The sequence below is a fragment of the Fistularia commersonii genome, chromosome 34 (genome assembly GCF_037954325.1).
Source record: "Fistularia commersonii isolate RoL2024-O1a breed Wild chromosome 34, RoL_Fcom_v1.0, whole genome shotgun sequence".
NCBI lineage: Eukaryota > Metazoa > Chordata > Actinopteri > Syngnathiformes > Fistulariidae > Fistularia > Fistularia commersonii.
Genome location: NC_141317.1, coordinates 6,243,674 through 6,269,491, shown reverse-complemented (window position 1 = coordinate 6,269,491; position 25,818 = coordinate 6,243,674). Strand labels below are relative to the sequence as shown.

Sequence of the window (25,818 nt, the reverse complement as noted above, 5' to 3'; positions counted from 1 at the left end):
ATTTGGAGCATGTTCTAGATTTACACTTTTATTTATACATTTTTTTACATCATTTAAAGGGACAGCAAATTATTAACTTGATGTATTAACCGCGCATCTCTCCTTCGATGTCCCATCATTTTGATGGACACAAGTGATTCTGTGTCGAATAATGCAACACCCCACAGACCGAGTCGGTGTGTCACGTGCTGGAAACATTAGCCCACTGCAGTAAAGCTTGATTTATAACCTAATACACAGCACACTTAATGGCCTGTCAGCCTTAACTTTCTTTATCGTAGACTGGAAGTCACATGGGAAACATGTATGGGCTGTCCTTGTGTAAAAGGAAGAGGGCATCCCTGTCTTGACACTGGATTTGTTGTGTTCATCAGGATATTCTCTTTCCATGAGGAGAATGGCTTGTTTCATATTTTAGATATTTCAATAGACATCGTAAATTGAATCATCATTTGTTTGTCTTATGGGTTAGAAATCGTGAAAAAGGCAAGCCGTTTCATGTGTTTTTTAATAGCACGACTCAACATGTACCTAACAGAAAAAAAAAGATTAAAAAAATTAAGATGAGGAGTAGATGAAGGGGAGTGTAGGGTTGAATTCTAAAGGGGTGGAGCAGGAACCAGGTCAGCAGACTTAAAGAGGAGGGGAAGCGGGCATATGAGAAAAGAAGAACCCAACCGGGGAGCACCGGCCTGTCGGTGTGCTTAATGAATAGAATTGATTTGTGTGTTTGACCTACATTCTGTCGGCTGCTCTCCGTCAAACAAGTTTACTTACTGCTAAATGCTACATTCTTCATCCCATACATGCAACATTTGTTTACTGTTGCATTGCTCTATATATTCGACCATATGCAATGGGAGACTGAAAGAATATTAAGAACTCACAAAATCTTTATTGACCCACATCTTTTTGTGCCTCTTCCTGGAATGTGGATGTAAGACAAGACACATGATGGAGAATCATGGCAACGTTCACTGTATAAACACAATAAGGCCAGAAGTGACTCAGAGGAAAAAAAAAACCAGAACATCACAGGTTCTAAAAACTTCATAATAGATGTGCCAAATGATTCATTAGCATGTTTTGAATAGGATTAATACCCAAGACAGGTACTCTTGGAATGCCATACAAGTGATCCAACATTTTAAATATATCATATTTAAAACTAAATTTTCTTACAGATATTGAACTTGCTTAAAAACGGTCTGGCTTTTTAGTTTAACAGACACCCTCGCTAGATTTCCATAAGGTTGCTTTTGTGATGTGGTATTTGAATTATTTCCATTTTTATTTAATATTTCCTGCAAAAAAAAGCACAGAGGCCCAGTGGTTAGCACTTCCACCTCACGGCAAGAAGGTCCCCAGTTCGATCCCAAAAGGGTGACTTTGTGCAGAATCTCCATTATCTCTCCTTTGTTTATGTTGGGTCCCTCTGGTTTTCCTACAAAAGGTCCAAAAACATGCAAGATATTGATTTGAGAACCTAAATTGCCCAAAAGTGTGAATGATATTGTTCGCTCCCGTACGCGTCCCTGCGATTGACCGGTAAGCGGTCCAGGATGAACCCCGCCTCTCGCCCAGTGAGAGCTCGGATGGGCTTCAGTTCAGCATTTGGCGGCCCGAGTTCTCTGTCAAGTCGTCTCAGTTCTATCGTTCTTTTCACATGACGCATTTTCAGTGTTAACTGAAGTGTTCTTACTTCAACTCAACACGATATGATACGGCCACGTCTGCTATTTGGATACAGACATTTATGAATCTGCTTTGCTTTTTCTTCAACTGGATCTTTTTAAATTCTTTGTTTGGTTTGGTCTAATTGCTGTACATCTCAAGATACACATAAAAGAATCAGCATAGAATTTGTGAAAACAAAATCTCTCGACTTTAGGAAATGATATCCGAGTGGGCACCAATTAGAGTTTGGTGTAAATGAAGACACTTTTACACGATCCATTATTTATATTACAGTCGTTGGTCCTCTCTGTCACTTACATCTAATTGGGTGTTTGAGTGTTGAGATAGCCATCACTCAATTGGAGGATGGTTAAAGCCCGGGAGTTCATTACACCAATAAATTTCCTCTCTAGGATAGAAATACAAACCACCTGTCTGTTTATCCACCCTTTCATTCCTCACATATGGGGGTTGGGGGCGGGGGCTGTAAATATCCCAAGCGCATGAATAATTCATGTCTCCTGAAACTTGTCCCACAATCCCTTCTGGTCCTCAATCCTGTGCTTCAATGTTTTGGTCCTCTTTACATTATCCATTTATATGCTTGAACAAAAAGTCCAGACCCCAACCCACAAACACATGCATCAATCACTTCTTTTTTTCCCCCAATACCTCTTAGTGTATTGATCAAGTATTCATCAGAGGCGGATTCCGTAATGGGCTGGCGATTGAGCGCATTAGCAGTCAATAGCACTTTAGTAAATGTATTTTAAATTCAAGGGTTCACTCACTCGTCCTCCTCCATCCGTTCACTCACCACATCTGGAGATACAAACAAAAAGATTGAACATTTTTAAGGGTTATAGAGAGGTCGGTGCTGCACACCTCTCTGCGCCCTTAAACCATGTAAACGGAAAAAAACGGTGGACAGAACGGATGGGTGTTTGGATGAATGGATGTGATTTTCTGCTGTGAATCTGAGCCATTTCTTTTTGTCCGGTATTTCTTGTCACTGGCTCGAGGAAACCTGGAGTGTGGAAAGTCAAATAGCTTCCTCACATGGCTAAAATGTGTATTGCAAATATTAAATTCACCATAAAAAGAAACTGCTGAAAATGTTGCAGCTGCTTACCTCAATGAGTCTGAAGGGCCTAGCTTTAAGAAACTTAATCAGCCACAATAAAAAAGTAGAAAAAGTGGAAAATACCTGGTTTGCTTTACTCCTGAGGTCGGCGCTTTGGCGCTCTGTATTTTTGAAAACATATATGAGTACTTTTGCTTTTGGAGTTGAGCCTCCCTTCCAATTGTGTCCTGACAAAGCAGCTTTTAGCTCACAGTGAAGCAACATCTTAAAATATATCCAGTTCACAGCCCTTTCTTTACTCTTGCGTAATCTTTAGAATAAATATCATGTGTTATTGAAGGAGAGTCCCGGAAAGTTCATGCCATTTCTACTTTGTTACACTCCGCTGCAGCCGCTGGCAGAAACTGTTTATAAGTGAGCCTTTTCTGCTTTGGCAGTAAATTCCTCATGATTTTTACATGATTGAGGGGGTCAGACATTTGCTTTCACTGAATTTCTCAAACTCATCTTGCAACCTGGCATACAGCTTTGTGAAAACTTGATCTGTAAGATAATCATTTAAATAAGATGTCTTTACAGCGCAGGATGTGTGAAGGTCTATAAAAGTTATCTCTAACTGTAGTATATAATATACAGTATTTATACATACAACAATTCACTGTCTCGCTGCATCTTCCAATTCACCCTGTACCTTAACTTGCATTTATTTAGTACCTATCCATTTATCTTCATTCTCCACAGGACTTTCCTATTTCCACTCTTTATTGTATATAAAAGATTAATTTTAACATTAAATTTCTTTTTTTCAATACATACTGTTTATTTTCCTTTTCCACTATCTATCTATCTATCTATCTATCTATCTATCTATCTATCTATCTATCTATCTATCTATCTATCTATCTATCTATCTATCTATCTATCTATCTATCTATCTATCTATCTATCTATCTATCTATCTAACTATTCACCCACCTACAGGACTGTCTCAGAAAATTAGAGTATTGTGGTAAAGTTCTTTATCTTCTGTAATGCAATTAAAAAAACAAAAATTACTTTTTCATGATATTCTAATATTTTGAGATAGGATTTTTGAGTTTTCGTAAGATGTAAGCCATAATCAGCAATATTAAAATAATAAAAGGCTTGCAATATTTCAGTTGATTTGTAATGAATCCAGAATGTATGACATTTTTGTTTTTGTAATTGCATCACAGAAGATAATGAACTTCATCACAGTATTCTAATTTTCTGAGACAGTTCTGTATCTATGTCTCTACCTACTTAGCAACCTGTATATCCATCTGTCCGTCTATCTATCTATCTATCTATCTATCTATCTATCTATCTATGCATGCATGCATTTTTATATACAGTTGGTATTTAAAAATGCATTAATGAACGTAAAGCCGTAGAAATGAAGGCCTGTGAGCTGCAGTTCAGCCACAATCCTGCAGAGGGAAGCCTGTCGCCGCTTTGCCAGGAGGATCCATGTGATTTAGCAGCTCTCCTTGCGGAACCAGCGGGAAGCTGCAGCAGCGGCTCTTCCCTGCCCGAGGCGCCGTGCAGACCTGGGGGACCGGCCGTGGGGTTTCGCATCTGCTCCAGACACTTTCCCAAGAAGTTAACGGAGATTAATGAGACTCATTAGGATACAGAACACTCACTCGTTGAACAATGGGAGGTCCATCCATTTAACCTGCATAAATAAAGAGTGCTTATTAGAAATTGAAAGTCACTCAACTGTGCATTGTTGCTTGGAAGAGGAGCTTCAAAAACTTTCAAAATAAAAGTCCCTGCTCGTGTAACCAGGATATGAGAGGATATCATGATGGCGGTGCAGTCAAGAGAGCATAAGGCAGCCAGGCAGAGGTTAGGAAACAACATTTTTAATCTCCTTAGTCTCCCTCTTCCCACCCACCCATCACACCCACTCTCCACCCCCCCCCCCCCCCACCCGTCTCGCAGGAAGGTTTAGTTTGGAGGACGAAGAAAAACCGGGGATTTTTTTTGTTTTTTGCAAGCGGGGAATTGGCCAAATTAGACGTAATCACGGTTTCGTTATGTCACCCTCACATCTCCCCCCTCCACCCCCCCCCGCCGCAGTCAGCCCGGGGGGGGGGGCGCAAACGCTCGCAGCCTACCGACCGTGGATCCAGTGCGTGATCACCATGCCTCCGGCGCGTCCCGGAGCGGCGAACTTTCCACGAAGCGTGACCGGAAGTGAATGGGATCTCCACGGTGGATCAGGTAGGCGACCCCCCCCCCATCCATCCCATCTCCTCTCAAAACAACCTGTTCGGAGGCGAGCAACAGGTTTTTTGTTGTTGTTCTTCTTTTTTTTTTTACCCTCCACGGGATCAGTCCCACGGCGCCGTGAATGTTTATGTTTTCGTGCAGCCGGAGCAGCGTGGAGGAAGGAGACGCGCAGTGCAAACTAACAAACAAACGTAATAAACAAAAAACAAACACACACTCAAGTTACGCGCCCGTGATGCTGGTAGTTATTGACATGTTTGCGTAGATTGGAAATTGGCATGATCGATCTGGTATCAGAAAAACATCCAATACATATATGATCTGCTGCTTTTCGTCCAATGTCTTTATTGAATTATTTTGTTTTAGAAAAACATGGCATTTCTTTGTTTCCTCCCCATTCTTTATTGTTCTATTTTTATTTTTTCACTTGGAAACTTGGTTTAAACAGCTATAAACGGTAAAGTGTGGGACGAAAGTATTATTTAATCTCCTGTTAGTGTTTAGAGAATAATAATAAGTTTAAAAAGCACCACGCCTTATAGTCTACACTCGGTCTGAGACGCAGCTGCTCGGTTTATTTCTTTTATTCCCGTACAAACAATGACGTGATTTCATCTTCATCTGAATCAAAAATGTCCTTTTCCTTCATGTCATTTGCAAAAGCTTCATTTCACTTGCCTTCACATCACTTGTTAAAGTTTCAGGTGACTAAAAGTAGATATTTCGTGCATTTTATGCAACTTGTCCTTCTTCTGGAGGGAAATGGTCAGAGACAAGCTATTTTACACCAAAGCGCAAAATTCATGATATTATTATGGGCTAAAAAAAAGGATAGTCAACATTTCTGACAATCAACAAAATAATAACAGTAATATTTATGATATTAAATATTATGATATTAAATATAAATATGATATTTCTGAGTGATACAGCCACCAAACAGTCAGATTATTCTCATTAAAAACTCATCATAGAGCTATGGGTTGAAAAGTTTGTTTTGTTTATCTTCAGGAGAAAGAGTGTGCTTTGTGAGAGACCTGAAAATATTTATGAATTTAGAAAATATATGTGATGCTTAATTCAATATTGATTCACTTTTCTCAGTTTTTCAAGACATTTTGTACCGTCTCTCCTCTAACATGGCAAGGTGGTTTGTGTTGTCCATTCACAAATCTGCAGACTATAACGTCAATGTGCATTGATATGCCCTTACCCCTCACCCCCCTACACACACATGCACACACACATATAAGCACAAACACAGTTGTCAACCAAATTATTTCCAGCAAACTGGTAAACAGTTGATGTGACACAAAAAGACGTGTTTTAGGTATTATAACAATTGCTTTTATGATAAATATTGCTTTATCATCAGATATTGAGTTTCATTTCATATTCATTTACTATCCCTCTTAATTTGGCATGTCTATGTGTGTGTGTGTGTGTGTGTGCGTGCGTGTGTGTGCGTGCGTGTGTGTGCGTGCGTGTGTGTGTGCGTGTGTGCGCGTGTGTGCGCGTGTGTGTGTGCGTGTGTGTGTGCAGCACCTGGGATTAGTGATATGTAATAGTCTGTCCAGATGGCCATATTTTACTTGTCTGGCACCAAAAATCGGCTTCTAGAAAAAAAAAAATAATGTGATATTTCTGTAAATGAGACAGGTTTAATCTCTTCTGTTCAGCGGGAATGGCAGGGAGGGATGTTTGGGAGGTGTGTTTTCACTGCTAATGAAAAAAAAAGACATTTAACTTCCCAGCGTGTGGGCATATACCCTCTAAATAAATGAAGGTAGAGCAAACTAGAGGGGATGTTAATGGAAATGTTAGAAAGAAAGGTTATGCAGATGTGTTGGGACGGATGTCACACAGAGTGCAGCAAAGGGCGACAAGCAGACTTTCAAACTCCTCAGTTTCCGCTGTAATCTGGCGAGAGGGCTAAAAGATAAACAATAGTGAAAGACACTTTGCTGCATGATTTTATCTTTGCGAATTCTGGAACTTGAAGATAAAAATCTTACTTATTCCTGTAATGATGTCTTTTTTCATTGAACACTAAAATATCAAAATTCCAAGTACTATGTTTGTTATTTTGTCTTTGAGAATCTGAATGTTTCGTTCCAAGTGACTTTTTAACAAGAAAGACTAAAATTAAATGAACTTAGTCTCTGGGTAACCAACAGTCATATACAAACAACTTGGTCTTTGGTAGGAAATTATCATTTTACATCCTAACACCGTACTGCTTTAGTTTATGGTTAGGTTATACAACATACCAGAAGAAATCCAGCCGCAGACATGTCACCTAACAGAAAGGCACTGGGTATCTTTGATTTTCCGGGAACTGTAGAGACAGCTAATGTGCAATAATAGTGTTTTTCTCTGTTTTAATCCCACATTTTGTTCGGTCACACGATTTTTTGTGTGTCATTCTGCTCTGAAAATGTTGAATTTTGGTCAATGCTCCAACCTATGCTCCGTGGAGTGGGTTTGGAATATCCACGTGAACGGCAACGAATGAATGAAATGAGTCCTTTCCTGTCTGCTAACATTACCCAATGTCCTGACTATGCCAGTGTCTGTGAATGGGCCAGCCATATGGGCTGTTTTACGGTTTACGGGAAGTTTTTTTCTCCATTTTTTTAAGTAATTTGAAGTGATTTGAAACATTTGTGTGTGTGTGTGTTGTCAGAAGGCCAAGAAAGGATTTTGGTCCCAGCTGCTGTGCAGAGGGACTTGGCTTGCAGCCTCCAGACACACCCATGTCAGCATCAGCAGCTTACAACTTATGAGTGCCCTGTAGCGACCGCACAGACTACAAATCTGCTCCAGACAGACATGTGAAGCACGGATGGAGAGAAATATTACAAAGTAAAGTATCTCTGAATAGAATATTCTGAATATTGCGTCACCCTCGCAATAACAGACCCACTGTGCAACACATTGTTATATTCTTCTCCAAAGAGCTCAACCGACCAATTTTCTTTAAGAAAACAATAAGTAGGACCTGCACTTAAAATCAATTCTACTCAAAAAATAGAACAAAATCCGATTAGAAAAACTGGAAGACATTTCCCCTTATAAATCACACCAAATACACATTTGCTAAGTGCTTTCTAAATATCAGGTCAGCCATATTAAACTGCTGATCGATCCTCCTTTGAATCACGGCGACAGAGAGACAGGAAAGGGTTATGACGGACAGTGTGGATATGTAGAATTGTAGCTTCACTTCCAGGTTTCTCAAAAAGTTCAGAATTCACGTCCAGCTGTTGAAGACGTGTCAGATGAGGTAACACTAGTGTCAGTATAGGTGATGTGAGTTCAAATGAATTGGAGAAAAATCCTCCACTTACAGATACTCAGACAGGGATAAAGAGTTCCACTTCATGAAGCAAAGGAAATATAAAGCCTGGACTCTTGAATGAGAGTGAATTCAAAACAGAGCAGACAAGCTAAAAAAATAAAATCTGAAACAAAAGGGTCCATGTGATGGGTAGAATCACCTCTGAGGACAGTCGTCGTCGACAGGTGACCTGTCGAGTTCGGGCTGTGTCGTATTTGACAATTGAAACGTGCACTTCCAGTTTCTCACCACGCCGCGCTCTCGCAGAGGGATGTTTAAATGATTCACTTCACACATCAGCATACAAGTTGTTTTTGCAAATATGTGTGTGGAAATTACACAGCAGTTTCAATAGAATATCATCATTCCATTCAGTATTTTTTGTTTCCTTTAGTGCAAACTTTAGTGCGAACATAAAGCACATGGGTCTATGTCTGTGATAGAGTTTGAATGCCTATCTATGATGTCTCACTCGTATCTGTGTTGATCCCACAGAAGAGATCCCTAGGCTTATGGCACTGCTGCGCAGCCTGCAATAATCTGCTTAATAGAGTCAAAAAAAATCACATCCAAAAATACCAGCTCTATCAACCTCTGCCAGTGACCCCGCAACGTACAAGGTCAACCACGCCGGATGTACCTTCGCCCAAAAATAAGATTAAGCCCTTAATTCTGGCACGTGTGATCAGAATAATAATAAACATTATTTCTATCCCACTTTTCATTAAAAAATAGAGCAACAGTTGAATAAAACATGTACAATAAAATGGTGTCTAAAATCCACATGATCGTAATAAAAGCCGAATAATTAATTTATATTACAAAGCACTCTGGAGAGAAACAACAACTGTAAAACTAATGAAATGGTTTTTGAGTTCCGGCTTCCCTGAAGTGTTTTCCAAAGGTTTGAGGCGTAAAGGCTGCATGCCTTATGTCATGATTTTCTTTTGGCTGTTTCCTGAAACCACCAATAAAACAGCAGTGTTCTTGGAGTCAAGTAGTAAACAAGGAGTTCACAATGTAGCTTGTTCCTTGCCGGGGGACAGAAGGAGTACCTTAAGATAAATTTCATAATTGTAGAAAGTCAGTGCAGAGAATGGGATGAATGTGAGTTTCCTCTCCTCTCTTATTTATGACTTTATACTAATTAAAAATGTGATTGTAAGCCATCCTGGTAGGAAACAAGTAATAGAGCTGCTTTCTTTTGGATTCATTTTGGTTACTTTATCGGGCGGATGACAGGTTTTGTTGTCTGGAAGCCAATTGGAGAATATAGGACAACGCAAAGCATCTCAGCTTCTGGCTACAGCCGTTACACTTACACACAATACACCCAGTGTGCTCAGCCCTGAACAGCTTTTTTGATAACAGAAATCCGTAAATTTTCCCAGCTCAGCCTATCGTGAGGAACCTGTAGATTCAGACAACCAGTCGTGCAGACCTTGGAGGAAAGTCTAACGATACATGCAGAAGAACATGCAAACTACACGCAGAAAATGTGTCCGAAAGTAAGCAAACAAATGTAGTGTCACATGTGAGTAGCCTCAGATAAAGCAAACATGCATGCGCACGAAGATCAACACACATGCAGTAAGAACTGCTTGTTTGTGTTTGTTTGCAAGTGTGTTTTAGGTATGAGCACAGGACTGGCATGGATGAAGAGGAGTTGGGCTGATAAAGTAATTCAAAACAATGTTTAATGAGGAAACGCATCAAGTGAGAAACAAAAACACACTCAAGCACACACTGCTATTTGTGCATGTAAAAATACACTATACGCGCATTCCTTGCTGAGTTAGTGGAGAGCTGGCTCGCGGTTAAGCTAGATATGCCTGAACATCTGTTCATGTTTACACACATCTGGTAAAGTCACACGGGGGTTAGCTTACTAAAATGTGATGTAGCACGGTGCATCATGCAATACCGTATTCACACTGCAGATTTTCTATAGACCGTCTGTACTCTTCGCTTGAATAGAGTGCAGTCGTCAGCAAACCAGTCACAGGTAATGAACCTTCTGCAATAAATTCACCTCATTAGACCTTTCTAATTGTCTAATTGAATTGAAGTTGATAGTATTTGATACTGAGACTGCCATCACATGCAGTAGTATCTGTTACCTAATGGGTGTTTTGCACTCTAACTGGCTGTCTATTAATAGAATAGCAAGAATAGGCACAGCACCCGGTGTTTTGCTTGGGCCCCATGTAACGACTCTGTTTTACACCGTCCTACCACGAGTCAAGGTCACACCGTTTCCTCAACAATTTGATCACCTCAACAGAACACAGCTGCTTTTGTCTGCAAAGTGGAAACATCTAGCGACTATTCATTTTCTCGCTAATTTTTTACAGCTTCTTAAGTAGCTAAGCCTCAAAATATTTCCATTTGCAATAAATCACAGCATTGTAGACGGTAAATGTACTGCAAAAGCCTGTAGGCAAGGTTTTTATGAATTGAACCAAGTGAAAAAGAGAGTTTTGTTATCACATGTGAAGTTCATTTGATTTGATTAAAAATAAATGCATTGTGTTGTACATTAAGTGGTCAACGAGACCAAGGAGTGGCTGGTTGAGTTGTTTTTAATTCACAAAACTGTCTTTTTTGGGGCGGGGGATTTATCAGGGGTTCGCAGGAATTAAATAGTCAAAAATGTAAATGGGGATCAGGGCAAGAAGTGGCAATAAAGCCTTGTAGACTAAACCGTCTACAGGAGACCTACAAGCATGCCTCCTGAATTACAGTTATTTTCTAACATGCCTATTTGTACAGATGAGCTTTACAGAGACCGAACAGGTAGTTATGAGGGGATGTTTTTAAATCTGTGGATTCTGACATTGGATCCATTCATGACCTGAGTAGTTCCCCAAAATACACATTTGTCTTTCTGTGTTTGCTAGTATTTGACAGTATTTGACAATAGTTCAGGGGCAAACTTGGAGTCGGCCTCATAAGAATTTAGGGCAATAATAACTCTTGTTCCTGAGCTTTACAAAGCATATAGTAAAGAAGAGAGTAGTGCCAACAATATGATAAGTAATTTATCGTTGAGATCACTAATGACACAAGTGTAAGGACAAATGCAGGCGGAGGCGTTTATATTCTCAGTGAGATCACGAAGAGAAACGCTTTGATCCAAATGCCCCTTGGACCAGGATGATGCTTCTAATTTTCATCAGGTACCATAGAGTCTTTGCAATGGCGGTCAATAGTTTGGCTAAAAAAAGCTCAGGAAAGTAAGTAAATCTACTATGAACTACCCTTCAGAATAAATAAAGAAACGCTATCCGAACACAGGCAGCACTTCTTTGTCCTACTGATCGATAGTCTGTACGCTGCTTCAAGTCCACGTTGTCTTTGCTTTCTGTGTCTGGTTCCTTCAATTTGCAATCCCAGCAGTACAGCCTTTGGTTCTGTGAGTAAAATCATCTTTGCAAATTCAAGTGTGTGTGTTTGTGAGAATTTTGAAGAGTGCTGACAGTAAATCATCGGATTATGAACATTTCTAGTAAAATTTCAACGTGCAAGATATATATATAAATCTATACGTATGAAAACATTTGGATAAATGCACTGAAAGAGCCCCAGAAGCCTGGTGGCACGCCATTTAAACAGACTTGTCTGGCTTCGTATTTTACTCCACCTGCTACAGTGTGCTTAAAGAAGCATGATGGGAGGATTGCTTCATGAAACAGACTTCATTCATATGAACCGCTGATAGATTTTTTTTCCAAGGTACATTCAAATGTTATATCTGTATAGTCTTGAAATGCTGAGTGTGTGCGTGTGTTTTTGTGTTTTACTATGTATGGCTTAGTATTTCCGTAGGTTGCTATAGTTTTACCCCTCTGTATGTAGGCATGTTTTATAGTTAGCAATATCATGACATTGTTCTGCACAATAATTAATTTGTCTTTCAGAATCTCACTGAGGAAGTGGGATTAAGTGGTCAGCATTTGCAGAGCATGAGAATAACTTTGTCACCCTTAGGTTTTGCATCTCTGTTGAACATATACATTCACGTATCTATAGTGTTCTTTTTGAGACGTTTAAGCTTTGTGTTGGTTTTTGTAGCTTTTGTTTGAGAATCTTGCTGGGCACAACGAACGTAGCTTCCTTTTTGCCTTGGCCTCTTGATAGAGTCCAGAGAGCAGCATTTGAAATTTAATTATTCAGACAGAGACCATATTTCACATGTCTCGAGTCAGAGCTCACTCTGTTTTTTTTTGTTTTTTTTTTAGATGAAGCAGAATCCCAACCTAATTATAGCACTCTCAGCAAATCTTGGGCACTTCTGTAATTAAAGGTAAAAGCCTGAATCAGTACGACCATCTGGATCTGTTTTGACAACCATTTGTCTGGAAGAGAGAGAAGGAAGAGAGGGAGAGAAATCCCTCTTACTTTGAGGAGACAGACATTTAACGCTAACACGCATTGAGTATTGTTGCTGTATCGAATTATTGAGCAAAATGTAAAACATTAGCACAAAGTCAAGCAAGGATAACAAATCCTGGCTAATGTCGAGGTATTGATCTAAGAGCAGGTTTCCATGCCCTTTACATTCAACCCTCTAATTCAGAATCATGAGAGTTGCTTAAAGGTCAAGTGATGACTCTCCAGTCGGGCAGAGAACAAATAGGTTGATATAAATTGAATTGGCCCCGCATCATTTAATTACACTCAAATGTGGAACTGTCTCACTTTTACGATGTTTTAAGGCCTGCTACCTCTGGTTCAGGGGACATTTTCCGATAGCCGGCATCAGATCATCATTCAGAGAGACCGAAGCAGACGGGCTTGTGCCGTCATTTACCCTTCCGCTGATATTTTCCTGGTTTCACCAGAGAGGGAGCCTGAATTGTGACATTGGATTTTTAAGCATGTTGAGCTGAACAGAGTTAATGTTTGTCCACACAGATCAGATTGATGACAGGACAAAAATCAAATATTTACCAAGTTTGTTAAAAATAGAGATATTGGTTACATTTGCAGTGTGTCAAATACACTTGTCACCCCTTATTCTGGTTCAATGTGATTCTCTTTCTCTTTCGTTTCTCCTCTTCTTTCCTCTGACATCCTCTTTCCCAGCTATTTTCTTGTCATCCTCATGTCATTCACTTTGCTCATCTGCCTTTCGGGTGCAACGGCTATTAGTTTTAAGGCAGTGTCTTTGTCAGTGGGATCTTTGATTGAACTTTAGTGGACATCCGGTCACAGATAAACATTTATGGAAACACCGCTGTAATACATTTTCATTTACTCTTGGAGCTATTTTTACTCATGGAAAATTGAATTAAATGCTGACGCAAAAAGCAAAACAGGGATAGGTCAGACTCTACACTTGAATAAGTTAATTGGCATGGTGCAATTTGAATGATCGCCCTGGTATCACCATTACAGCGCAGCCATTTAATTATGCACTAATTTATGTTAAGCATCATTTACCTAGCACGATCACATCCAGCAAACAACCTTTGGATCATTACTCAGATACACCGTCAGTCTTACATGACTCCCTTTCCCCTGAGACAGTGTTTGTCAGAATGTGTAGTTAGGAGGCAAACACGGAGGTTGATTTAAGAATGTATAATCCAATTGGTGACTGCCCTTTTGCTTATAAATAATTTATAAAGAAGGTGGTGAGGTTATGTTGTACTGTTTGGACCGAAACCCTAGATAACATATCATATTTAGTTCTGGCCAGGTTAGGAAAATTTAATTAAAAAAAGAGAGATGTCTCAACATGTAACGGGTAAGCTGCACAAACAAGCCAGTCCCTGGTCCTGTTGTGTATTTACTTTCTTTCCACAGACAGTGGAAAGAAGTGGCAATGAGTTTGCTACTGTATTAAACTGTCAGAGGATTTTAAACCTTGTTTCAACTTGGTTCTTTGGCTTTGACCAACTCTTGTTTTTCCTCTCCAGAGTCTGTTTTCTCTCCCTGTCCTAATATTATTGCATAAGACGGACTCACAATACAATAACAACAGCCGGCATATATTTTCATAAATCTTGTGTCTTTCACTTGATGGCAACTGTCTTGTGAAAAATTATACTTAAAAAAACAAACATTATAACCACACTGTGTTTTGTGTCTCACTTTACAGGTGTGAAGGCTTTAGTGGGCTCTTAATTTGTCCCATAGATGAGCGGATGCTCTGATCCAGGTTCTCCTGCGTGAGCTTCTTCTCGCAAGCGCGCGACTGTCTTATCCCGGGAGTCCCAAGGCTTTGTCTTGGTTGAATCGCCGTAATGGAGATGGCCCTGGTAGACTTTGAGAGCTTGGATAACCTTCGCGGCAACCTTGAGGATGAGTTGGATCCCTATGTCGATGAGACCACAACACTTACTGTGGAAATACCGCCAGAGTTTAACAGTCCTGGCAGCAACTACCTTCTACATTCCTCTCCGCCTTCCCACCAGAGTCCTGTGCCCACCTGCATTTGGGGTTCCACGTCGTCGTTCCCAATTCCAAAGACACACACGCTGGAACTACCACAGTCACCAACAATACCAGCTCCAAGCAGACAGGGAAGGAGCAGCTGCGCAAGTATGATCTCCAACTGGAAAATGCTATTAAGCAGCGAAGGCACCAAGGAGAGTGAAATGATCTTCAGCCGGCTTGCCAAGGAGTGCTGTGAGGACCTGTTCGTAGATAAAAGAGGACTGGATGACGGGGACCAGAAAGTCATTATCAACATCGCTGGTCTCCGTTTTGAGACGCAGCTGAAAACTTTAGACCAGTTTCCCGAGACACTTCTCGGAGACCCTTTGAAGAGGATGGACTATTTTGACCCAATGAGGAACGAGTACTTCTTCGATCGGAACCGACCCAGCTTCGACGGGATCTTGTATTACTACCAGTCAGGTGGAAAGATCAGACGTCCCGCCAATGTTCCCCTCGATGTGTTTGCGGACGAAATTGTCTTCTATGAGCTTGGAAGTGAAGCCATGGAGCAGTTCAGAGAAGATGAAGGATTTATCAAGGATGTTGAGATCCCTCTCCCAAACAACGATATATATAGGCAGTTCTGGTTGCTCTTTGAGTACCCAGAGAGCTCTAATGCAGCCCGGGGTGTAGCACTTGTGTCTGTTTTTGTCATTGTCATATCAATTATTATTTTCTGCATGGAAACATTGCCAGAATTCAGGGATGACAGCGAAGTGGTTGCACCCACAGCAGCCCAGCCATTTAACCAATCAAGATATAACACTTCCTTGGCGCCACCTGGAATAAAGCCTACGGTTTTCTCAGATCCCTTCTTCATCATTGAGACAGCCTGTATTGCTTGGTTCTTCTTTGAGCTGTGCGTGCGATTCTTGGTCTGTCCGAGCAAAAGGGACTTTTTCCATAACCTCATGAACATTATTGACATTATATCCATCATTCCCTATTTTGTTACTGTCGTAACGGAATTGTTCACCACACCGGAGGAAAGCTCAGGACAGAACATGTCATTGGCAATTCTACGTATCATCCGTCTGGTGAGGGTGTTTCGTATTTTTAAACTTTCACGCCACTCCAAAGGACTACAGATCCTGGGACAGACCTTGAAGGCCAGCATGCGTGAGCTTGGCTTGCTTATTTTCTTTCTCTTCATCGGGGTAATACTTTTCTCGAGCGCTATCTACTTTGCCGAGGTTGATGAGCCCAACACTCAGTTCGTCAGCATACCCGATGGATTCTGGTGGGCTGTTGTTACCATGACTACCGTGGGCTACGGGGACATGTGTCCCATTACCCTCGGAGGGAAAATGGTAGGTACTTTGTGCGCTATTGCAGGCGTGCTGACCATCGCTCTACCTGTCCCAGTCATAGTTTCCAACTTCAACTACTTTTACCACAGAGAGACTGAAGCTGAGGACAAATTGCCATTGGCAGATGCTGTTGAGCAAGCCATGAAGGCTGACACAGAAACTAAAGAAGGAAGTGACCCTTCGCTTAGTAAAGCCAATGGTATCTGGTGAAGTTTAAGGGAGAAACAATCCAAAGTGTTCAGAGTGCAGAAATAAATATTGTAACATATAACGAGGAAATATTTTCATATTCAGTGTTCTCATTTCCATCCGATTCCATGTGTATCCAGATAAAAGATGTACCACACTTACCTTGCTTGTGTCTGCTACGAAAATGAAGAGAACGCAGGTCATATTTTAAGATTTTGTCAGTGTCAGGAGTTGTATTTCCTTAGAAACAAAAATTGGATTCATCTTTACTGATGTTTAAAATTTATATTTCAGATTTTTATTTCATTTAAGTTATCAATTAAGTTGGAAGCTCTGCAGACCCTCTATCCTTAAATTCACAAAAATTATAGCCCCCCCCCCCCCAAAAGAAATAAGAAGAATAAAAAGTTAGCCAAAACAAACAAACCAAAATAATGACCAAAACTAGCAAAAAAAAAAAAGAAACACTTTGTAGACCTTCTAGGAGAGAAAAGCCCATTTGAGGGAGCAGAAGCCGAACCTATGTCTTTTAGGGAAAAAGAAAACTTCATTTAACAGACAATATTAGGAGTTGCATTCACAAATCTGCCTGAAATTAGACGGTATTTCAGGGACACACTTCCGGGGTCACTGACTCCCTCTGGCAACAAACTCATTCTTTCCGCTGATCCTGCGTTATGGTGAGTTTTATTATTTCTCACTTTATATCTGTTTCAAGCCTGTTGTATAATTTTATTCCAGATACCTTGGATACACCCTCATTCATATAGTTTGCCATAAAAAATTTACAATTTACTACACACTGCCCCGGTTTGATGAGGCGATCAGAAGTTTTAACAAATTAAATATTGGAGTTATGGTGCAGACATGAATGTCGCTCTCTTTGTCTATTGAGCTGTTCAGTCTCCGATCTGAACTTTATATGTGTGAGTATCTGATGAACTGTTTGATTTGGTTTAGGAAACTGAAAGGAAATTGCCCAGGGGTCATGTAACTCATATGATCGTCTGAGCCGCTCAAACTCCTCTCAAGGTGAATTAGAATAACAAAGGTGACATTTGTGTTGCACATTAGAGAGTCACAGTATTATACCGATATTGAGGATAACCTTGTAAATAAACCAACTTTATTTACTATCATGTGTAAGTGGTGTAATTGTTATTTTCATGCATCTTAGCCCAGTTATCAGAGCATAATCTCCACTTCAATAAACATGCAATGTAATTTTAACTGAAATACGGCAAAAATCTCCCAATAACTCACAATATTTGGGAATTAATCACTGTCAGATAATTAGAGGGATATTATATTCTATTCTATGAATGAATATAAAGATGAAAATGACTGTCCAGGATATTATTATGACCAGGACAATTCTGTATTTGAAATATATTTGTTGTCAGCTCTAACTTGCCTTCTTTATGGTCATTTTATCTTTGAAAACCTGGTCTCCAATGAAATTCCCTGATCTCTAATATACCTCAAAGGTCACATCCTCTTTAGTATAGACACAAGATTTAATTTTGGATTCTCGCTGAGTATTTATGTATAGTTTCTGGGTTACAGCCCTGTTCTTTAGACTTCTGCTGTACTAAATAGTTTTGTTTAATAAGTACAGTGGATAGGGATCCCCATTATAGCAGTATGCGTTAACATTGGAGTGCCTTAGATAAAGGTATGTGGGAGTACATTTTGTTTGAAAAACGTAATCACAATGCTGATATGTCTGTCATGCATTAATATTGAATTCATTTTTGCGTGGTTGGAAATGTGACTTTATCCTTTCACCATCTCCGCATTTCATCATTTTTGGAAACACTGTATACTCAGACAACATTTTCAACAGTGATTTTGAAGATTGTTTAGTTTTTGTTTTTTTTTTCCTCAGAATAAATTGATTGATATCATATTGATAAGGCAATATTGGTGAGTACATATTGATTACTAAGCCATAGAAAGAAGCATTGATAAAGTGCTGACATGAAGAAAGGAGTCGAAAGACAAATGTTGAATAAAGGGAATAAATGAACTGGCCAAATTTCTCTGTTTTTTATTTTTCAAATGTAAATTATGCTGTATCAGTGTAATGTGTAAGAATTTATTTTCTAAAAATTTTCTCACTATTAATGACATTATTTGGAAATGAACGTATAGTTGGAATAAGAAAAATGCTGTATTTATAAATTTTGACTTGTGTGATTTTTTGCTAATTCCATAAAGCCAGTACTACTCTACACGTGGATATCTTTTCTGTCTCAAATAATCAGCTGTTGATAATAATTAGGATACTACCGAGTTACTCAGTCTTATGTTCATTGTTGTCCAACATCTGTAAAGTCAGTGTTGGCAGGGATGCAGCCCTGAAAGGAAATGTATTCCCAGAAAAGATTTTAAAGTACCAGTGCTATTTTTTTTGTATGTATGATAAAATTTCAGTGTACACTTTGTTGTAATCTTCATGCGTTATATTAGATGATATAGATATTATCTTCTCTTCCATCATGTTTTTTAAGATACCCCAACATACTTATTTTGACAAATATGCTTTTGAGAGATACACAGTTGGTTCTTTTGAGTTTGCTTCATAAATGGTTGACCTTAGAAGACACATGTCTATAAATCCCATTTCTTCTTAACTTTCAGTAACTTATTTCAGCTGTTGCGGTGTCTTTAAGACCATACACACTCAAATATTAGTGCTGCATCAAGATTTGGGGAAGATTCATCACCTTAAAACTTGTAAAAAAAAATATTAAAAGTGTTTGAAAATTGGAATGAAAAGGTTGTGAGAGCGAAAGGTTGTTTGCATCCATGTGGCTTTGTGATTGACAGGCGACCGGTGCAGTGCGAAGGCCACCTCTTGCCCAATGACAGCTGGGATAGGAGCAGCATCCCTGTGACCCCGACTGCAGGATAAGCTAATGAATGAATAAGTCTTTATTTGGCATCAATTTACCGCAAATAAGGTTAGTCTTGTTCCATTGAACGGCTTTTAACAGAAAACTATTTAAAACACCGTTGTTGTTTTTTTTTACCTTTTCCAATGAAAGACATTTATTGTGGATGGCAGTAAAGATTTTGCACACCCCCGAAATGAGAGTCAACAACTGGAATCAGAGAAGTACATCTATTTCTGAAATGCAAAAAAAAAAAGCTAAAAGATTATGACCATAATTTGACCTGTATGTTGCAAGTATACATTATCTAGACATATGATTTGTACACTTTATTTTTATTTTGTTTTTGTTAGATGAATAGAAAATGAATGCAATGCACAAATGATAAAAGATGAAGCAATAAGGCGATGAAAACAGATACTCTCATGCTACGATGGACTATCCCACAAACTGACAGAAATGTTGTCCATTTCCATATCCAGTCCCGTATTTTCTTTGAGAATTGCTTTCCTACATGTTTTTTAAAATAATGATTCTAGATACTGTCATAGAAGGTTCTTCCAGTCAAGCATATCTAATGGTACATCCATACTGGGTATCATAAAAGCACAAGCGTAAGTTCTTACAATGACAGCTGTTTTATGAACAAATACATGATTGAGCTGTTTAATTTCCATGGAATCAGACTTCAATTTGAAAAGGACATACCCATCCAAAATGTTAAACCCAAATATCCGTCATCAAATCTGCTAGGATTAAAATAACTGATATTAATCCTCTTTCCGGTTACCAGTGAAGAATGTGTGGGGTGTGTGTGCGACATCCATGGCAAGGTTGAATAGGTCTCTAAAATTGTATTCTATTACAGTCCCGAGCCACCTCTTCTTAAGTCGTTATTTTTAAGCAATGTAGGCAGATATTATTAGATTGAGGATTAAGAGCAAGAGGACAGAAACTAATGATATGAATGTTTAAAAGGTTCACTACAGCCTTTCTGAAAAGCTAAACACAAGCCATAATTTAATCATGGTCAATATCCAATTTAGTGTATTGCACAGGACCAGTGATGGGCAGACTGAATGCAAAAATATTACTGCTTTTGACAAGATTTTACCTTTTCTTATTCAGATTTATGTTCTCTGGGTGTCAAAAAAGTGTCTCTCCGAAAATAACAGAATGTCTAGATTCAACATTATTTGAGATGACTCAAAAAGACAGATACACTTAATATATCTCTTGTTGTAATCGTATCCTCTGCATTTTACTAATCATGGATGAATGAATGAGGATTGGAAAGCCACTGAGTGGCGCCCAGGGGAGCGGTCAGGGGTTCAGCGTCTTGCTCAACAACCCCTCGACGTGCCAAGAAGAGCTCCGGACTTGAACCAGGAACTTTTTCTTGCAAGATGACCTCTCCTGAGCCAGACCCCACCAGAACCACGTCACCCATAAGAGGTATGGTTATTTACATGCAGCTAAAATGTCAAGATATTTTGGAATATGTATAATGTATGATACAGGATTACGTAGCTATTCGATGATCACCACAACAGGGTATATCTATTGTATCTCATACATTAGACTGATTTTTGATTGAAGTGCTAACGAATTAAGCTGTTGGTTGTAAGTAAGAAGGCTGAGCACAAAGACAAACAAAACCATATTTGTTTTGATGTTCAAGAACATTTCATGCATCTTCATCTGTGCTTGACTGTTCAGTTGTTCTATATCTTTGTACGATACTAAATGAAACAGACATCTAATATTAGGGACAGCCCTAATTTTTTTCTACTAAGTCATCCATTATGTATAATCTACCAGTAATCCTGCTCAGAGAGCCAATTTTTGACTGACAGTGGGTTCAAAAGATGATGCATTCAGTCACCATTCAACCACAGGACTACATTTAGAGGTGTGCAATCATTCTTTATTAATTTCACTCCTACAGACAGTTTAGTCATCAACTCATCAGCCCATGAAGCTGGAGAAAATATCTGGACTCAACCATCTCAAAAAGAGATGAGGATGCTGATAAATGTCATAGAAATGTAAATGAAAGGGGAAAATTAAATACAACAGAAATAGGCAACACATGGACTCATGTCTGGATAGACGTGCTATAGATAATGATAAATCTTCATGTGAAAAACAGGGAATAACTAAACCTTAAAAAAAAACTAAGACTAAAACCAAAGTACAAATGTGTATAAGTAAGGTGTCAAATATAATGTTACAAGACCATAAAAGCTCATGGTTAATTTTCATGTGTCAAATCTGGTGTGTTCTCATCAACTGGGCGAACTTAAATAGACAATTTATGATGTTGGGCCAAAAATGTGTGAATAAGATGACTTGTTTTACATTAATATTACAGTCAATCAATTTCATGACATTGCATTTCTCAACAATACGAGCTGTCTTGTACCGCTGACCATTGGCAGTAATCATTAATCAAATTTTATTTGGTTTAATTTACCGTTTTATTATATTTCCATTCTATTATATATTGCTGCAGATATACAGTTCATCTTATTTATTTTGCTGGCCTCCTTCAAGTTGTTCCATTCTGACTCTGAGGTGCTGGTGCTCTAGTTTTATGCACAATTATTTACAGTACAGTCTGTCATTTCCATTTCCATTTCATCACTTTGCATTCTTTACTTTCTTTGTCATATCTGGTGTTTTATTATATTGTTAACTGTATCACTGTGGGGTGAAAGTGTTGTTTTTCTCTGACTTTGTTTTACTCTGCTGTTTTTACAACTTTGTTGCAGCCTAAGGTTTGAATTCCAGCTTTTTGTATAACACGCACTATTATTGGGTCACGATGTGCTACAATAAACTAAGCCAAGGGCGCCTATTTAGATACAAGAATCAGAAGATTAAAAAATAACACTCACAGTTGAGGTATGAAAATGATTGGTACTTTTGTGTGTTATGATAATTCAATAAACTGAAATGAATACCCTTGGGTTAAATAAATATCAACTAAAAACATTTGAAATCATCTCTGATTGAGATTCTGTCATAGATAGGATTTGTTTTTCCTACAAAAACAGGTTATATGATTATTTTGTCTATTCTACTGTGTTTGCATGGAACGGGGCGGCCCCCGGGGGAGATGTTGAATCTGCTTTAGACTGAAAAGTAAAGAGGAAGATGCATTAATACAGGGGAAATTGAAGGACAATACTTCTTATTCTTCCAAAGAAAAGTCAAGAAAAGTCTCTTACCCTTCTCTTCCTCTGAAGAATGTGAGGTCAATAAATTAGACTATGGTTTCTTTGAGGATGAATATATACGGGTGTCTAAGTGAAGGTTTCCAGCGATGTGAAGACAACAGGGACACAATATTCCATCTGTGTGCTGTGCAGTTTTCCGCCACATCTTGTTTAGGACCGAAATAATGGTTTAAGAACAACCCGAAGAGACAAACACAGAACAAAAATATCCCTGTTCTTGCCATCATAAGACATTTCCAAGTGTTAAAAAGGGTATTTGGGGGTAAAGAAGCAACAAGCGACCAGCTTGCGATACATTTTATCAAGCATGTAAATCATATTGAATAAATCTACTGTTAAACAATTTATATTATTACTATGTTTATTACATTTTTAGAGACTAATTAACACTATTAAGGTTCAACTGGCCCAATCATCAAAAATAATGTGATTGGCAGGAGCTGTAAATAAGGTAAATTATGTAATTTTACAGAACGGCACAGTAATCCGGGTCACATAGCACATAAACGAAACATCACTTCTGTCAGGATATCAAATTCTAGTACAGTATCAATGAAATGTGCCTTAGAATACATAGAGCCTCATTCGTGAGTAGGATTTTCTCCTTAGGCTGGTGAACTTGTCTGAAGCGCGAGCTCACAATTCATTCCCAGAAGATGGATAAAATGCATGGATCTGTGGTATATCTTGGCTTCAGCTTGATGAGTGAGGGCGAAATGGAAAGTGAGTCAGAAAGGCGGATCAGAATGGATCGATTCTAGCATCGCTTGGTTCTGCTGTACTGAAGAAGGAGCTGAAGGCAAAGTACACAGTTTAGCAGACTATTTACATTCCAACTCTGAACTATGGTCAGAAGCTCTGATTAGTGATCTGAAGAATGAGGTTTTGGATACAAGGGGCTGAAATGAGTTTTCTCTGTTGGATGGCTGGGCTTAACCCTAGGGCAGGGAGTTCAGACATCTGCAGGGATATAAGATTAATGCGGTTGCTCCTTTATGTCAGCCAATGTAGTTTGGGAATGCCTGCTGTATGTCTCCCTCAAAAGCTGTTTGGAGTAATTAATCAATTCTAATTCATGTTCAACCCAGGAACAGGCTTGATTATATTTCTAGCATACACACAGCCCAGCCCTATGTAAACAAGACTTGAATAACGGGTAGATACATTTGGGTGTTTACATCTGGGTCCATAAAAACTCTTCGTAGGTAACCGCAAACGCTCCTGCAGTCGGATCAGCCGATCTGAATAGGCTGAGTGGGTCTTCAGCTTCAGTTACAAGTGGCAATGCTGGTGGTATCTGTTTATTCTGACTTAAGCTGGAAGACTTCTCTCAGTCATTGGCTTAACACACAAGACAGTTATCGTTATGCACTTGCTCTTTCTATTGTGATACATAAGACTCAAAATATAAGGCATAACCGATTGTGTTGTGTTGAAGTTTTGTTGTGGCATTTAAACATTAACTGTGGGAAATTCATCCCAGTCATTTTGCTGTTGAAATAATTCTCTCAGTTAAGGTTTTTAGTCTATGGGCTTGCAGAAGGTCAGAATTTTCTCCCTTTTTTTTCTCCCACGTATTAAGTGCCCTCCAACAAAGTTAACAAAAGGGGAAAAAAAAAAGCAATATTTCATTCACATTCTGTGATTGCGAAACTTTCCAAAAATTGAATTCAGTAGTATTTGCACCAATAATCCAACAGCTTTAATGAAATCTGTCTTGGTGGTGTTTTATTTTTCTGCCAAATCTTCTAAATGGACAAAGGGCACAAACAAGATACATAACCTTCTTGGTGGGGGGATTTAAGACTAATGGAAAGCTGCCAGCCTGCTTTACGAGAAAAAGGCATTCCCCAGTGCCGGGCATCATCGTCTTAAGACGGTATTTCTTTTTAATCAACTAGATTTAGAAGACGCTGGAAGATGATGAGGAGGAACGGATGACAAACAGAAACCTGCCAGTCTGTTGCCGGTTATTATTCCGATGGATCGAGGGGTCGAACAAGATGAACGGGGGACAAAAATACACCGAAAACACTCATTCATGCAACGTAAATTCCTCCGTAAAACTTGACAACATCTGTTTCACCCCAGTGATTGCAAGAACAGGATTAATCAGAATGATCCCTTCCAGATCCGTGGATAAACAAACCATGGTAGTTTTTAACAAATGTCCAAGGCATCTTGAGCAAAATAATGGCAAATAATTACTCTTATAAAGCAGCGTGGTTAATTCACATCAAATTTTAAACATCATTTTCATTCCCTACTGTAAGTAGGCCCTGCAAGTAATAATTTGATATCAAATATTCACATATTTAATATTAAATAGAGTACTGTTGATGATACTGGAAAGCTTGAAAATAAAACAAAATATCAGACCAGAAGGTTATAGAAAAGCTTTTCTCTCATTCTTACGATGGAGAATATTTGAGCACACTTAAAACATGCACATACAGTATGTTCGTGTTCACTCCCTGAGCCAATACCATAAGTAGATTATACCTTTAATGACTTAACTCCCCCCCGAACTCAGGTGTTTGTCAGTGGACGTACATAATGAAAAAGTGGATATTATGGTTTTGCATTCATACTGATAATGATACCCTTAAAAACTCAGGCAGGTGATAAGTCCCAATACTGTCCATGTGACTTTCTTTGTATACTCTTCCCCTTTTTAGTGTCAGCTCCTGTCAGACACTTCCTGTTTTCAATTTGAATTTTCCACTTTGACACAAACCAACAACTTATCTCACCTTTTCTCCACTGAGTGCTCTACGTCTTGTATTTTTATAAATTTACATAACTGGATTTTATGCATGCCTTTGATTTTCAACAGTATTTTTTTATTTATGGGCTGAAGACATACATAACCAAACTTTGTATTTGAGTCTAAAGACTACAACTAGTCTTTTATATTTCCAGTCAATGTCTTGCCTCTTCTTTGTTTCAGCTCCGTTGGTCTGGAGCAGGAACACACTCCCTCAGTGCAAAAATCTGAAAATCAAACCCATGTTCCCTCTGCCATTTATTTAAAAATCTGACATCAACATTAACACCTGGAGACAAATATCACCCTGCACATGGGTCATCACAGGCCAGGGTCGTTCCTTTCACCCTGTCTGCAAGCGGATTAGCAAAAAGGCAGTGTGTTTTTAGAGGTATCGTCTTCTTGGGAAGAGAGAGAAAGAGAGAGACCGGCTGTAAATTTATCCAAACCGCCATTTTTACAGATCAGGCTCTCATGACTCTTTAATTTGAAAGAGGAGAGACGGAAAGTGCAATTTCCTTTTTCTTTTTTTTGATGGCTGGATCAATGGATTGATGGATGGATATATGGATGTTTGGGCTGCAGACACATGACACTCTGTCTCCT

General features: G+C 39.0%; 1 protein-coding gene across 2 annotated transcripts in view; it reads left to right on the top strand.

Annotated features, from left to right (window-relative positions):
* kcna10a (potassium voltage-gated channel, shaker-related subfamily, member 10a) overlaps positions 1–18,905 on the top strand; it is a 38,583-nt gene extending 19,678 nt beyond the window's left edge. Inside the window, exons 1-2 of one of the 2 annotated variants that reach the window (XM_086141371.1) lie at positions 4,950–5,011; positions 14,467–18,905. In XM_086141371.1, the coding sequence (XP_085997497.1) occupies positions 14,612–16,327 (1,716 nt within the window). In that variant the 5' untranslated portion in view covers positions 4,950–5,011; positions 14,467–14,611 and the 3' untranslated portion in view covers positions 16,328–18,905. Of the gene's footprint in view, positions 1–4,949; positions 5,012–14,466 lie in introns of those variants that run through there. The other variant, XR_015104351.1, reaches the window with a different exon arrangement.
* The last annotated feature ends 6,913 nt before the right edge of the window (positions 18,906–25,818 follow it).